This window comes from Tachyglossus aculeatus, chromosome 5 (genome assembly GCF_015852505.1).
Source record: "Tachyglossus aculeatus isolate mTacAcu1 chromosome 5, mTacAcu1.pri, whole genome shotgun sequence".
Taxonomy (NCBI): domain Eukaryota; kingdom Metazoa; phylum Chordata; class Mammalia; order Monotremata; family Tachyglossidae; genus Tachyglossus; species Tachyglossus aculeatus.
Window position 1 is genome coordinate 57,994,769 of NC_052070.1, and position 16,636 is coordinate 58,011,404.

The 16,636-nt window shown below is 49.8% G+C and overlaps 1 protein-coding gene across 3 annotated transcripts in view; it reads right to left on the reverse strand.

Moving 5' to 3' along the window:
• UBR4 (ubiquitin protein ligase E3 component n-recognin 4) overlaps nucleotides 1-16,636 on the reverse strand; it is a 211,275-nt gene that overhangs the window by 172,756 nt on the left and 21,883 nt on the right. For all 3 annotated transcript variants that reach the window (XM_038746469.1, XM_038746470.1, XM_038746468.1), the window contains exons 6-14: nucleotides 14,592-14,694; nucleotides 14,344-14,485; nucleotides 10,098-10,222; nucleotides 8,018-8,142; nucleotides 7,634-7,693; nucleotides 7,328-7,518; nucleotides 6,235-6,334; nucleotides 5,961-6,098; nucleotides 2,069-2,186 (exon numbers count right to left, since the gene is read on the reverse strand). In XM_038746469.1, coding sequence (XP_038602397.1) covers nucleotides 2,069-2,186; nucleotides 5,961-6,098; nucleotides 6,235-6,334; nucleotides 7,328-7,518; nucleotides 7,634-7,693; nucleotides 8,018-8,142; nucleotides 10,098-10,222; nucleotides 14,344-14,485; nucleotides 14,592-14,694 — 1,102 coding nt within the window. The remainder of the gene's footprint in view (nucleotides 1-2,068; nucleotides 2,187-5,960; nucleotides 6,099-6,234; nucleotides 6,335-7,327; nucleotides 7,519-7,633; nucleotides 7,694-8,017; nucleotides 8,143-10,097; nucleotides 10,223-14,343; nucleotides 14,486-14,591; nucleotides 14,695-16,636) is intronic.

A 16,636-nucleotide genomic window follows, 5' to 3' on the forward strand; every position in this document is an offset into this window, starting at 1 on the left:
TTAGTAGAAACCGAACATTTTGCAATTACAGTAATTATTATTATGAAAACATAATCCTCCCTCTGCTTTTTCCTGAAAACCCTTTACTTTCTCTCCCTACATAGAGTGTTACCATCTCTCAGACCTTGCGTGGGACTTGGGTGCAAAAAATATTGGGGAAACCATGCCCTAAATCCCCTAGATTTAGCTATCAAAGAGACAACTTCTATATTTGTACATATTTATTCTATTTATTTTGTTTCGTTAACATGGTTTTGTTGTCGGTCTCCTGCTTCTAGACCGTGAGCCCGCTGTTGGGTGGGGACCGTCTCTAGATGTTGCCAACTTGGACTTCCCAAGCGCTTAGTACAGTGCTCTGCACACAGTAAGTGCTCAATAAATACGATTGACTGATTGATGGATGGATTCTACCCACTGTCTTTAGGCTCTCTGAAAAAAACAACGATAACTTGGATTCTGGATCCAAAGGGAACGGGCGTGGAATAGCTGTCCATCTGGACAGCCTGGAGGGAAAATGGGGGGAATGGGGGTGAGTGAATCGACTAGCCTGTCTGCAGCACTTGTTTCTGGGACTCCCGCTTCAGCGAGCAGCAGCGTGGCTTAGCGGACGGAGCCCCGGCCTTGTGGACAGAGGACCCGGGTTCTAATCCTGACTCCGCCACTTGTCTGCCGTGTGACCCTGGGCAAGACACTTCACTTCTCTGGGCCTCCGTCACCTCCTCTGTCAAATGGGGATTAACGCGGTGAGCGCCACGTGGGACAACCTGATCACCTTGTATCTACCCTGGCGCTCAGAACAGTGCTTGGTATATAGTAAGTGCTTAACAAGTACCATTAGTACAGAGAAGCAGCATGGCGTAGTGGATAGACAACAGTCCCGGGAGTCAGAAGGTCTTGGGTTCTAATCCTGACTCTACCACTTGGGCAAGTCCCTTCACTTCTCTGGGCCTCAGTTCCCTCATCTGTCAAACGGGGACTGAGACTGTGAGCCCCACATGGGGCAAGGACCACCTCCAACCCCATTTGCTTGTATCCACCCCAGCGCTCAGTACAGCGACTGGCGCATAACAAGCGCTTAACGGACACGATAATTACTATTATTATTGTCAGAGAGCACAATGTAAAGAAACCCAGAGAGTTGATTTATTTGGGGGAGCTGAGAAGGGAGAGAGATTTCAGCACCCCCGATTAGAGTGAAGAGCGGTTAGGTTGTCTGGAAGTTAGGAAGCGCAGTATCTATCAGAAAAGACATGAATCCGCCCCTCCTCCAGAATCAATCAATCCTATTTATTGAGCGCTTACTGTGTGCACAGCACTGTACTAAGCGCTTGGCTTAAGTCTGTTTAGAGTCAAGGTCTGTATGATTAATGAAAGGGCAAAATGCAACTGGACTCGGGGCCTCTGGGAGTTCCCCCTCAGCCAGATCCAGTCTCTCTGGGCAGGATATGACTCTCCTCTTCCCCGTCTCTGTCCTCGACACGCCAGTGGAATCCTCACTCTTGCCCCTGCAGAAGGGTCTGGGGCGTCCTCAGGCTCCCTTGGGATCCAGCTACGGACCAAGCACGGGTCGATTCCCTACAAGGATGAGGGGAAGCCCTAGCAGTTCCAGAGGCCGTGAGTACTGGACAAGAGGATCTCAAACCGCCAATCTCCCGCCCCAACTCCACAGCAGGGACAAGGAACCCGGACGGCCTGGCTGTCGGACCCCTTCCAAGCGAACCCCGTCTGTCTGAGGGTTTTAATGCCCAATCCTCAAACAGTTCACCAGGACACCATCGCTATGACCTGACCGGTTTCACGCCCCGGGGAAAAATCTGCTCAATTAAATCTGAGGTGGGCCCTATTTGCTTGGTTCAGGCACGGCAGTAATCACGTAGCTTTCGACACAATTAGCCATCAGCGCTGAGGGGGACGGGCAGTGCCCGTGCGGGCTAAGAAGCGAATAATGCAAAACAGCTGGATAAAAAGGAAAGCGGCTTGCACGACGCCGCTTGGGAGGTGGAGTCCTGCAAGCCCGTCACCCGTCTCTGCGGGAGACAAGCCGGACGGGGTGCTCCCGGGGCCCGACCTTGGCTGCTGTCCTCCTCCGTACTGCTGAAGTCATCCTCATAGTAGGTATTGGAGTCGGTGGAGGCGCTGGCATCGCTGCTCACGGAACCCTTCCTCTGGCGCTGCAGGACGCAGGCCTGAAGGAACAGCAGAGACACTATCGATTTACATCCATACCCGTCTCTCCCTCTAGACTGTTCGCTCAGTGTGGGCAGGAAGCACGTCTGTCAATTCATTCAATTGCATTTATTGATTTTTTCCACGAAGCCACACTGTATTTGGCACATAATCTGTAAAATTCAGGGCTGTAGCCTAAAATGACAGAAGGGAACTACAGATTCATTCATTCAATCGTATTTATTGAGCGCTTACTGCGGGCAGAGCACTGGACTAAGCGCTTGGGAAGTGCAAGTCGGCAACGTATAGAGACGGTCCCTACCCAACAACGGGCTCACAGTCTAGAAGGGGGAGACAGACAACAAAACATGTGGATGGGTGTCAAGTCGTCAGAACAATTCTGTTGTACTCTCCCAAGCGCTTAGTACAGTGCTCTGCACATAGTAAATACCACTGATGATAATGACGAGGGCACCAGGGGTGGGGCTATCCAAGGACAGAGAAATCTCCACTTGCTCTTAGCCACTTGCTCCCGAAGTAAAAGCCTGGATCTCTTAGCATCCTACTTACATTCTCTTTATTACAGCAGATCATTTTTCTCCTAATTTGTCCCCTTGGACAGGGCTCCCGTGACTCTTCCCTCTAGACTTTAAGCTCACTGCGGGCAGGGAACGTAACTGCTGACTCTGTTGTTCTGCACTCTCCCAAGCGCTTAGTACGTGCTCAATAAGTGCCACTGATTAATTGACTGATTCCATGCAAAGACACGCACCGGTTGTTTCTGGTCACAAGCCGTGAAAAAGACCTTTTCCCATTTCCTGTTCAGCACATCAACTGTCATTCTGGACAGAGGGAAAGAGTTTTCCAGGAAGCCCCGTGGCTTAGTGGAAAGAGCTCGGGGCTGAGAGTCAGGAGGCCCTGGGTTCTAATCCCAATTCCACCACGTGTCTGCTGTGTGTCCTCAGACAAGTCACTTCATCATTGTAATAATAATATAATGTTATTTGTTAAGCGCTTACTACGTGACAAACACTGTTCTAAGCGCTGGGGGGATACAAGGTGATCAGGTTGTCCCACGTGGGGCTCACAGTCTTAATCCCCTTTTACAGATGCGGGAACTGAGGCACAGAGAAGAGAAGTGACTTGCCCGAAGTCACACAGCTGACAAGTAGCGGGGCCGGGATTAGAACCCATGACCTCTGACTTCCAAGCCTGGGCTCTTTCCACTGAGCCACGCTGCTTCTCTGTGTTACTTCATTTCTCTGTGCCTCAAAGAAGCAGCGTGGCACAGGAGAAAGAACCCGAGCTTGGGAGTCGGAGGTCATGGGTTCTAATCCCGGCTCCGCCACTTGTCAGCTGTGCAACTTTGGGCAAGTCACTTCACTTCTCTGTGCCTCAGTTCCCGCATCTGTAAAATGGGGATTAAGCCTGTGAGCCCCCCATGGGACAACCTGATCACCTTGTATCCCCCCAGCGCTTAGAACAGTGCTTTGCCCATAGTAAGCGCCTAACAAATACCATTCTTATTATTTACCTCCTCTGGAAAACAGGGATTAAGACTGTGAGCCCCATGTGGGGCAAGGTCTCCATCCAACCTGATTATTCGGTTTCTACTGCAGTGCTCAGTACAGTACCTGGCACACAGTTAGCGCTTAACAAATACCACTTCAAAAATAAGCTAGAGACCAGAATCGCCATGGAGTCACGGATAATAATCATCATCAATCGTATTTATTGAGCGCTTACTGTGTGCAGAGCACTGTACGAATGGTCTTAAGTCGCTCACTACACTCCGTGTCCCAGCCAGAATGTGACGAGCAGGGAGTGTAGGTGGCACTATGCAACAGCGCTTCAGTTTTAATCAGTTTTTCTGTGCAGGGTCTCGCTTCCGAGATTATCCGTCGGTCATGTGTGTGTTTTTGGGGGGGAGCGGGTCGAGGCGGATTCCAACGGACACCGGAGCGATCACTGAGGGCTGCGTATTGGTAAAGCATTCGACCGGGCCTCAGACTGCCCAATTTCCTAACATGCCGTCTCACTCACCCTATTAGAACTTAGTGTCTTGATGACAACAATCCTAAGCGCTGGGGGAGAATACAAGGTCATCAGGTTGTCCCACGTGGGGCTCACAGTCTTTATCCCCATTTTAATAATAATAATTATAATTTTTATGGCTTTTATTAAGCGCTTACTATGTGCCAAGCACTGTCCTAAGCGCTGGGGTGGGGGGATACAAGGTCAGCAGGTTGTCCCACGTGGGGCTCACAGCCTTAATCCCCATTTTAATAATAATAACTCTAATTTGTATGGCTTTTATTAAGCGCTTACTATGTGCCAAGCACTGTCCTAAGCGCTGGGGTGGGGGGATACAAGGTCAGCAGGTTGTCCCACGTGGGGCTCACAGCCTTAATCCCCATTTTAATAATAATAACTATAATTTGTATGGCTTTTATTAAGCGCTTACTATGTGCCAAGTTCTGTCCTACGCGCTGGGGTGGGGGGATACAAGGTCAGCAGGTTGTCCCACGTGGGGCTCACCATCGTCATCCCCATTTTAATAATAATAGTTATAATTTTTATGGCATTTGTTAAGCGCTTACTGTGTGCCAAGCACTGTCCTAAGCGCTGGGGGCGGGGGGAATACAAGGTCATCAGGGTGTCCCAGGTGGGGCTCACAATCGTCATCTCCATTTTAATAATAATAACTCTAATTTTTATGGCATTTATTAAGCGCTTACTATGTGCCAAGCACTATCTAAAAATGTGTCTCTGGCCAATATTTCTGTGAGGGCACAGCAACTTTGCTGAAGCATAACTAAGGAGGATATAAATGAGGTTGCTCTTCTAAAGAATAGAATTCAAGTGTTTTAAAATGACTTACAAAGGAAAATACCTGCATTCATATATACCTGTATGTATGTATATATGTTAGTACGCATTTATTACTCTATTTATTTATTTATTTTACTTGTACATATTTATTCTATTTATTTTGTTAATATGTTTTGTTTTGTTGTCTGTCTCCCCCTTCTAGTCTGTGAGCCCGCTGTTGGGTAGGGACAGTCTCTATATGTTGCCAACTTGTCCTTCCCAAGCGGTTAGTACAGTGCTCTGCACACAGTAAGCGCTCAATAAATACGATTGAATGAATGAATGAATGAATGAACGAACAATCACCGTGCTTGACAAACAACCTAATTTTGCCTTCCCAGCTTTCCCAGATCCCAAGAGCTTGCGAATCCCGGAGGTGGGCTCTTTCCCGCACCTTTCTGTAGACTGTGAGCCCACTGTTGGGTAGGGACAGTCTCTATATGATGCCAACTTGTCCTTCCCAAGCGCTTCGTCCCCCTCTCCATCCCCCCATCTTACCTCCTTCCCTTCGCCACAGCACCTGAATATATGTCTATATGTCTGTACAGATTTATTACTCTATTTATTTATTTATTTTACCTGTACATATCTATTCTATTTATTTTATTTTGTTGTATGTTTGGTTTTGTTCTCTGTCTCCCCCTTTTAGACTGTGAGCCCACTGTTGGGTAGGGACTGTCTCTATATGTTGCCAACTTGTACTTCCCAAGCGCTTAGTACAGTACTCTCCACACAGTAAGTGCTCAATAAATACGATTGATTAGTACAGTGCTCTGCACACAGTAAGCGCTCGATAAATACGATTGAATGAATGAATGAATGAACGAACAATCACCGTGCTTGACAAACAACCTAATTTTGCCTTCCCAGCTTTCCCAGATCCCAAGAGCTTGCGAATCCCGGAGGCGGGCTCTTGCCGGCACCTTTCTGTAGGAAGTGGAGAGCAAGGTCAACAGCAGGTTGGTGAGGGGAACCGAGTCGATCAGCCGCTGAATCCTCTGTATGGAGGTGCTCTGGGCCATGATGCTGAGTGCCGCGGGAGGGCCGTCCGTCTCCCAGCCCTGGAGGAGAACCGCGGGAGAGGATTAACCGGGCCGCGCGGCCGAAGCTCGCCGACCAAGACGTCAGTTCCTTTCAGCCCCGCGGGTACCCCGGGGGGGCAAGATGCTTCCGCTCTCCAATTTATCACCCCCTCACCTTGTGGAGCGCTTCCACTTGCAGGTCTTGGAAGAGCGAGGTCAGGAGCTTGATGGCGTGATTTGCCAACACGACCGACAGGACCCCAAATCCTTGATGTCTACCGAGAAAAGGCAAACACGGGAGCTGCCAGATGACCATCTCCGGGCCGGCGCCCCTGGGAGGAAATCCCTCCGGCTGCACGACCACCGGACGTCCCGTTGCACATCAGAGGAGCCGGCCTTCAAGGCGCCCAGTCACGCGGTGAATGGCGGAGCTACCTGCCATCGGCCCCGGTGCCAACGGGCGCCCCGGTGGGACCCAAGGAGATTTGTCAAGCCACACAAATCCCATATGTTAGGAGAGTAATTGAACTCTGGGAGGAAAAAGCCAACAACTTACAGGACCGAATCAGAGCAGACCAGACCAAGGGATCAAATCAGATCAGATCAAATCAAGATCAATCAAATCAAAATCAGACCAAGGGAGGGCAGATGCAGGTCTAGAAACAAAGGCCTTCATTAACAGGAACGGGTAACCTGACAGTTACCTTTATCTGTTAAACGGGGATTAAAACCGTGAGCCCCGTGTGGGACAACCTGATCACCCTGCAACTTCACCAGCGCTTAGAACAGTGCTTTGCACATAGTAAGTGCTTAATAAATGCCATCGTAACCCCGACCCCTGCCTTCCTCTAACGGACCGGGACCAAGCGATCTCGTGGCCAGATGACCTAGTCTCTGACCGGGGAAGGTGGAAGAAGAGCGAGCGAGCGAGGTCTCGACAGCACGGAGCCAGATCTCAAAAACCACGCTTCCTCCCCGTTATCTGCCTGCTTCCTATCCAGATGCCATCGAATTCCTAACGGATGATCAACAAGGGTGCCAATGCCAGGGAGGGAGCTCACTCACAGATCAAATGCCGGCTATGGAAAAGACTAGCTGGGATTAGCAATCTCCCTGTTCTAAAAAGACAGGAGAACGAAGATGGGGGAAATGAAAGGGGAGACTTTCCATAAAGACAGTGACCTCCTTCCTCGCTCCGCCACTTTCCGCTTCCACCGGAAAGCTACTTCCAGGTGCCGAGGAGGAACTTAGGCGGGATGGGCACTTACCCCTTCCCAGGTCCCAGCTTGGGAGAGCCCACTCCCTCTTTGGTGCGAGCAATGATGTCTCTGACCCGGAGGGCGGCCAAAGGGTCTTTCTCCTTCCCCTTATCAGCCAGGGCGGTCGGGCTGAGATTCAAGATGAGGAAGAGGCTGTTCAGCAGACACCAGGCTCCCAGTAGCTGGAAATTCTGATAGTGCTGTCAAGGCAAGGACCGATCAGGCGTTAAGTCCAGAGGGGCAAACCTCCATCAACCAGAGGGATACGTTTTAATAACAATAATAACGGTTTTAGTCGAGGGATCGTCTACCCACCTCGCCTCCGGCCCGGCGGGAACTGCTGATCGCCTGCCCAATCATCTCGTAGATCTCCAGCTGTCGGGACACACAACGGCCACGCCGGGTAAGTTAGGCACGTCGCAAACTCCCACGAATCCTGCACGCCCCACGGAGTGGAGGATTCGGGGCTTCCCGGCTCCCCTGCCTTCTGTGGAATTCCACCTCTCAACAGCTGCCGCTGTTAGCCTGAATGTGGGGGTAGGGTTGGGCAGGCAAACTACGGATTCATCAACGGGAAACATCCGTCGGTGCCAAGGACTCACCGCCCACCCGGCCTTCCTACCGCCCAGGGTCTGACTCCTGGCTTCGCTCCCCTCGGTCTTCCAGATTGGCACCTGCCTCCCGGGACCCTCGGCTTACACATTTCTGGACGATAGTGGCAGCGTCGTTTTCGTAGTCTTCCTCTTTAGAGCTTGTGGATCCTGTCCGCACCTGCTGGGTGCTGCCCACGTGGAGGATGGCCATGCAGGTTGCCACGCTCACCCCTGGCACAGGAGACAGAGTTATTCACCGCTGCCCGCACGTAACACGGAATTGGCTTGCATGAAGTGTCCCAGGGCTAAACCCCCAAGAACCATGCCCGCTTTCTCTGGCCGATCTCCAAAAATTCATTCATTCAATCGTATTTATTGAGCAAAAATGAAACTCGCTCTCGACTGCGGTATAATCCTTGCTCAGAACCCAACCCAATCTACAGATTGATTAGAATCTGAACTCACGAGTCAGGGTCCTCCTTCCCCCTCCTCATCGCCCCCGCCTTACCTCCTTCCCCTCCCCACAGCACCTGTATATAGGTATATATGTTTGTACGTATTTATTACTCTATTTATTTTATTTGTACATATTTACTATTCTATCTATTTCATTTTGTTAATGTGTTTTGTTGTGTGTCTCCTTCTAATAATAATAATAATAATGTTGGCATTTATTAAGCGCTTACTATGTGCAAAGCACTGTTCTAAGCGCCGGGGAGGTTACAAGGTGATCAGGTCGTCCCACAGGGGGCTCACGGTCTTAATCCCCATTTTACAGATGGGGGAACTGAGGCCCAGAGAAGTGAAGTGACATGCCCAAAGTCACACAGCTGACAATTGGTGGAGCCGGGACTTGAACCATGACCTTTGACTCCAAAGCCCGTGCTCTTTCCACTGAGAAACACTGTTTCTCTAAACTAGCCACACTACTTCTAGACTGTGAGCCCGCTGTTGGGTAGGGACCGTCTATGTTGCCAACTTGGACTTCCTAAGCGCTTAGTACAGTGCTCTGCGCACAGTAAGTGCTCAATAAATATGACTGAATGAATGAATGAAAGGTCCGGGGTCCATTTGGAATGAGGTACGATTTGTCCAAATAACTCTCCCTGAAAATCCACCCCCACACCTCAGCAAATAAAAAAATGCACCAAGGCCGGGAGCAGCTGAGCAACGGAACAGAACCAACCTCACGCTGGGAAAGGTAATCAACTCTCGGGTAACTAAAGGTCAGATTTCCACGGCTTTCTGCCGGGGCAAAACACCTCTGGGGCTACGAAAACGTTCTGGTGGCTTACACCGGATGAACTTGAAACCGGGGATTAGCAATTTTCTTGGGTCACCGTAGCCTTGGTTTCGGGGGAAAAAAAAAGTCCAGCTCATTCCCGAGCCAGAAGGAGCTAGGGAGGCAGTAGGAGAATGAGAAGAGGGAAGGCTCAGCAACCACCAAAAAGTCATTCATTCATTCAATCGTATTTACTGAGCGCTTACTGTGTGCAGAGCACTGTACTAAGCGCTTAAATAATGGCAAAAATAGCAATTTTAATTAAACGCCCGCTTGTATCTGCCACTTGGCCCGATTCCCGGTGGGCCCCGGGCTGGACGAGGAAGGTGCTAACGGTTTCTCCGAGAGGCCTGTCGGGTCCTTCCCTCGGTCAGCCCGATGGGAGCCACTTGAAGGCCTCAGGCAGGGAGACAGTTAAGGAGATGCTCAAGAGGGCCGGGATGGGCGTGTGCCAGGAAGAAAGCCGGCAAAACCTGGAGCCAATTCCCTGGAGGACTTATTATCATCATCATCATCATCAATCGTATTTATTGAGCGCTTACTGTGTGCAGAGCACTGTACTAAGCACTTGGGAAGTACAAGTTGGCAACATATAGAGACAGTCCCTACCCAACAGTGGGCTCACAGTCTAAAAGAATAATGATAATAATAATGATGGCATTTATTAAGCGCTTACTACGTGCAAAGCACTGTTCTAAGCGCCGGGGAGGTTACAAGGTGATCAGGTTGTCCCACGGAGGGCTCACAGTCTTCATCCCCATTTTACGGATGAGGTAACCGAGGCCCAGAGAAGTGAAGTGACTTGCCCAACGTCACACAGCTGACAATCGGCGGAGCCGGGATTTGAACCCGTGACCTCTGACTCCAAAGCCCGGGCGCTTTTCCACTGAGCCACGGAACTTACCCGCGTACAGGCAGCTGAGGGACAGCACGGTCACATCTTGCAAACGGGCGGGATTGAGGGGTTCCAAGACGGGGAGAGAAAGAGTGTCCAAGGCCATCGTCACATCAATCACCAGGGAATGGAACCTACGGGACCGGAGAAGCTTGGGTTAGTACGGCTGCCTGGGCGGGAAAAAAAAAACCCTCCGGGAAAAGAGGGATGGAGGCGGTTTCTCTTGCTATAACTGAGCGATCAACAGTATCTATTGGCATCGACTGTTTCCACACTCATTCAATCGTATTTATTGAGCGCTTACTGTGTGCAGAGCACTGTACTAAGCGCTTGGGAAGTACAATATAGAGACGGTCCCTACCCAACAGCGGGCTCACAGTCTAGAATGGGGAGACAGGCAAGAAAACAAAACATATTAACAAAATAAAATAAACGGAATAAATACGTACCAATAAAACAGAGTAATAAATACGTACAAACATATATACGTATATACAGGGACTGTGGGGAGGGGAAGGGGGAGGAGGGGGAGGTCCCAGCTCTGCCACTTGCTTGCTGAGTGACCTTGGGCAAGTCACTTCACTTTTCTGGGCTCAGTTCCCCCATCTGTAAAACGGGGATTAACACTGTCAGCGCCATGTGGGACAGGGACTGTGTAGCTTGTATCTACCCTAGGGCTTAGTACAGTGCCTGGCACATTGTAAGCGCTTAAATACCCTTAAAATTAAACATAAAAACCCACATAGATTGAACTCCCAGATTACCGTAAGGAAGAGGATTTAGGCTGCTGGGAGCTGGGGTTTATTCCCTAGGAATAAACCACAGCCCTGCACTAAGCATTCGGGAGAGTACAAATGAATGGATAATAATGATAACTGTTGTATTTGATAATAATAATAATAATGATGGCATTTGTTAAGCACTTACTATGTGCAAAGCACTGTTCTAAGCACTGGGGGGGATACAAGGTGATCAGGTTGTCCCATGTCTTAATCCCCATTTTACAGATGAGGTAACTGAGGCTCAGAAGTGAAGTGCCTTGCCCAAGGTCACACAGCAGACACGTGGTGGAGCCGGGATTCAAACCCATGACCTCTGACTCCAAAGCCCGGGCTCTTTCCACTGAGCCACGCTGCTTCTCTAATTTGATAAGTGATTACTACGTGCAGAGCACTATACTGAGCGCTGCGAAAGACCCAAAACAAGCACGCACAGGGCTCTGTCCCACCCAGGGCTCACCGGTCTAAGAGGGACGGAGAACGGGCATGTTATCCCCATTTCACAGAGGCGGCCCACAGAAGCAAAGTGACTTGCCCAGGGTCAATCAATCAATCAATCAATCAATCGTATTTATTGAGCGCTTACTGTGTGCAGAGCACTGGACTAAGCACTTGGGAAGTACAAGATGGGTCACAAAGACGACGAGCGGTGGAGCCGGGATCGGAACCCGGGCCCCCGGACTTTCACGTCGGTCTCTCTCCACTAGGCCACCCTGCTTCGCATCCCTGCCCACAAGGAGCGTAGAGTCTAGCAGGGGTGACGGAGAATAAAATACATTAGAGATGGGAGAAGGATCGTAGGAGTACAACAACGTAGGTGCCCCTGGAGGAGTCCGTGTGTACCCAAGTCCTCGGGTGAAAGTGGCAGTTTCCGGGGTAATAATAATAAAATAATAACAATAATAATAACAATAATAATAATAATAATAATAATAATAATAATAATAGCATTTATTAAGCGCTTACTATGTGCAAAGCACTGTTCTAAGCGCTGGGGAGGTTACAAGGCAATCAGATTGTCCCACGGGGGGCTCACAGTCTTCATCCCCAGTTTACAGATGAGGGAACTGAGGCCCAGAGACGTGAAGCAACTCGCCCAAAGTCACACAGCTAACAAGTGGTGGAGCCGGAATTTGAACCCATGACCAAGGAGCCCACTGCTGGGTAGGGGCCGTCTATGTTGCCAGCTTGTACTTCCCAAGCGCTTAGTACAGTGCTCTGCACACAGTAAGCGCTCAATAAATACGACTGAATGAACGGATGGATAGAGAGCGGGGAGATGAGACTGATGCGGCAGAGAGGATGAAAAATGACTTGGCCAACAACGCAACCCACTGATATACCACGGGAAGTATGCGGCACACTTGCAGCAGTAAGTACTCTGTACTGGACAGTGTGTATTTTAAGTTTTACTGCCAAACTCTAATCACGGCAAAAATGGCTAAAAGGAAATGCTCATGTTATAATAATAATAATAATAATAATAATAATAATAATGATGATGGCATTTATTAAGCGCTTGCTATGTGCGAAGCACTGTTCTAAGCGCTGGGGAGGTTACAAGGGGAAGTTATCCGCCTGTCCTCCTTCCTACTTAGACTGGAGGCCCCATGTGGGACAGGGACTGGGTCCACCCTGATTATCTTGTATCTACTCCAGTGCTTGGCACATAAGACTGTGAGCCCCCTTTGGGGCAACCTGATCACCTTGTAACCTCCCCAGCGCTTAGAACAGTGCTTTGCACATAGTAAGCGCTTAATAAATGCCATCATCATCATAATAAGCGCTTAAATACCATCATCACCAAATTCCCTCATCAGATTAACTGGGGAAGGCTTCGCTCAATCAAGCAACGGTATTTATCAGAGAAGCAGCGTGGCTCAGTGGAAAGAGCCCGGGCTTTGGAGTCAGAGGTCGTGGGTTCAAGCCCCGGCTCCGCTACTTGTCAAGCTGTGTGACTTCGGGCAAGTCACTTCACTTCTCTGCGCCTCGGTTCCCTCATCTGTAAAATGGGGATGAAGACCGTGAGCCCCCCGTGGGACAACCTGATCACCCTGTAACCTTCCCAGCGCTTAGAACAGTGCTTTGCACATAGTAAGCGCTTAATAAATGCCATTATTATTATTATTATTATTATTATTTACTGAGTGCTTACTTTGTGCAGAACGTTATACTAGGCATTTGGGAGAGTACACAACAAGAATAAGAGTTAGTAGACAATTCCTGCCCACAAGAAGCGTGGCCTAGTGGACGGAGCATTTGGCCCAGGAGTCAGAAGAACCTGGGTTCTAATCCTGGACCCACCACTTGTCTGCTTGACATGGGCAGGTCACTTCACTTCTCTGTGCCTCAGTTACTTGATCTGTAAAATGGGGACTAAGACTGTGAGCCTCATGTGGGACACGGACTGTGCCCAGCCTAATTTGCTTGTAGAGTGTGGCTCAGTGGAAAGAGCCCGGGCTTTGGAGTCCGAGGTCATGGGTTCAAACCCCGGCTCCGCCAATTGTCAGCTGTGTGACTTTGGGCAAGTCACTTCACTTCTCTGGGCCTCAGTGACCTCGTCTGTAAAATGGGGATGAAGACTGGGAGCCCCCCGTGGGACAACCTGATCCCCTTGTAACCCCCTAGCACTTAGAACAGTGATTTGCACATTGTAAGCGCTTAATAAATGCCATTATTATTATTATCAACCCCAGTGCTTAGTAGAGAGCCTGGCACATAGTAAATGCTTAAATGACATAAATAAAAAAGCTCACAGCCTCGAAGGAGAGACAGACATTAAAATCCACTTCAGATAGGGGAAATGGCAGAGTGCAAGGATGGGTACCTAAGAGCTGTGGGGTGGGGTAGATGAATACCAAGTGTTTAAGGGGTACATCTCCTGGAGGAGATGTGATAATAATAATAATAATCATCATTATCATTCATTCATTCAATCGTACTTATTGAGCACTTACTGTGTGCAGAGCACTGTACTAAGCGCTTGGGAAGAACAAATTGGCAACATATAGAAACGGTCCCTCCCCAACAGCAGGCTCACAGTCTATAAATAGCATTTATAAAGCGCTTACTATGTGCAAAGCACTGTTCTAAGCACTGGGGAGGTTACAAGGGGAACAGGTTGTCCCCACGTGGGGCTCACAGCCTTCATCCCCATTTTACAGATGAGGTCTCTGAGGCCCAGAGAAGTGAAGTGACCTGCCCAAAGTCACACAGCTGGCGAGCGGTGGAGCCGGGATGTGAACCCGTGACCTCTGACTCCAAAGCCCGGGCTCTTTCCACTGAGCCACTGGTGATGTCACCGGGGCTCTGAAGTTCCCGGACGGTCAATCAATTCAATCGTATTTTTTGAGCGCTTACTGTGTGCAGAGCACTGTCCTAAAGGGCGGGCAGATGGGAGCGCGCGAGTTAGACGGCAGCGGCAGCCAGGGAGAGGAGAGCAAGGCACCGGTGGGCAGGACGCTTTAACTCCTTACCCGTTGCGGACGGCAGTGGCATCCGCCACCGTGGCCGGCATGATGAAAAAGGAGTTGGCCAACACGGCATCCTGGAACCGATTGATGTAGCGCAGGAAGTACGGAAGGTTCAGGCACACTCGGAGCAGCTTTTCCGAGCCTCCTGCGGCGGGGGGAGAGACCCGGGCGTTACCGGCGGAGTCTGCCACGGAGGACGGAGCCCCCCGGCCCGTTTCCGGACTTTCAGGTGGCGTCGGGCGAGGCCTTACCGAGCTCTTGCAGGCTGGCCACGTTCTGGGCTATGAACACGTTCTTGGTCTTCACGGCAGACGCTTGATCCGGGGACGACTGCTCATCTGCTTCTCCTTCCACCTGGGGGGGGAAAACACGGGACAACCGGGACCTGTGAGCCCACTGTTGGGTATATGTTGCCAATTTGTACTTCCCAAACGCTTAGTACAGTGCTCTGCACACAGTAAGCGCTCAATAAATACGATCGACTGATTGATTCATTGAGGCGGCTGTTCACGGCTTGACCGCTTTCTCCCGGGAGGGTTAGGCCCTGGACCGGCACCGTGAAGAAGAGGCGGCCCCCGGGACACCGATCCCACAGCTTCTACCCTGTGAGCCCGCTGCTGGGCAGGGACCGTCTCGATATGTTGCCACCTTGGACTTCCCAAGCGCTTAGTACAGTGCTCCGCACACTGTAAGCGCTCAACAGATACGAATGAATGAATGAATGAGTCCTTAGCTAGCTCAGAGAAGCAGCGTGGCTCGGGGGAACGAGCCCGGGCTTGGGAGTCGGAGGTCATGGGTTCAGATCCCGGCTCCACCAATCGTCCGCTGTGTGACTTTGGGCAAGTCACTCCAATCAGTCAATCGATCGTATTTATTGAGCGCTTACTGTGTGCAGAGCACTGGACTACGCACTTGGGAAGTACAAGTTGGCAACATACAGAGGCGGTCCCTACCCAACAGCGGGCTCACAGTCTAGAAGGGGGAGACAGACAACAAAACCTAACATGTTAACAAAATAAAATAAATAGAATAGATATGTACAAGTAAAATAAATAAATATGTAAATAGAGTAATAAATATGTACAAACATATATACATATATACAGGTGCTGTGGGGAAGGGAAGGAGGTGGCTCAGTCTGGGAAGGCCTCCTGGAGGAGGTGAGCTCTCAGTAGGGCCTTCTCTGGGCCTTAGTTACCTCATCTGGAAAATGGGGATGAAGACTGTGAGCCCCAAGTGGGACAACCTGATCACCCTGTATCCTCCCCAGAGCTTAGAACAGTGCTATGCACATAGTAAGCACTTAATAAATGCCATTATTATTATTATTGGAGAAGAAGCGTGGCTCAGTGGAAAGAGTACGGGCTTGGGAGCCACAGGTCATGGGTTCAAATCCGGGCTCCGCCGCTTGTCAGCTGTGTGACTCTGGGCAAGTCACTTCACTTCTCTGGGCCTCAGTTACCTCATCTGGAAAATGGGGATGAAGATTGTGAGCCCCAAGTGGGACAACCTGATCACCTTGCATCCTCCCCAGTGCTTAGAACAGCGCTTTGCACATAGTAAGCGCTTAATAAATGCCATTATTATTACTATTAGAGAAGCAGCGTGGCTCAGTGGAAAGAGCCCGGGCTTGGGAGTCAGAGGTCGTGGGTTCAAATCCCGCCTCCGCTGCTTGTCAGCTGTGTGACTTTGGGCACGTCACTTCACTTCTCTGGGCCTCAGTTACCTCATCTGGAAAATGGGGATGAAGACTGTGAGCCCCAACTGGGACAACCTGATCACCTTGTAACCTCCCCAGTGCTTAGAACAGTGCTTTGCACATAGTAAGTGCTTAATAAATGCCATTATTATTATTATTATTATTAGAGAAGCAGCGTGCCTCAGTGGAAAGAGCCCGGGCTTGGGAGCCAGAGGTCATGGGTTCAAATCCCGGCTCCGCCGCTTGTCAGCTGTGTGACTTTGGGCACGTCACTTCATCATCATCATCAATCGTATTTATTGAGTGCTTACTATGTGCAGAGCACTGTACTAAGCGCTTGGGAAGTACAAATTGGCAACATATAGAGACAGTCCCTACCCAACAGTGGGCTCACAGTCTAAAAGGGGGAGACGGAGAACAAACCAAACATACTAACAAAATAAAATAAATAGAATAGACATGTACAAATAAAATAAATAAATAAATAAATAAATTCACTTCTCTGGGTCTCAGTGACCTCATCTGGAAAATGGGGATTAAGATTGTGGGCCCCACATGGAACGACCCGATCACCTTGTATCCTCCCCAGCGCTTGGA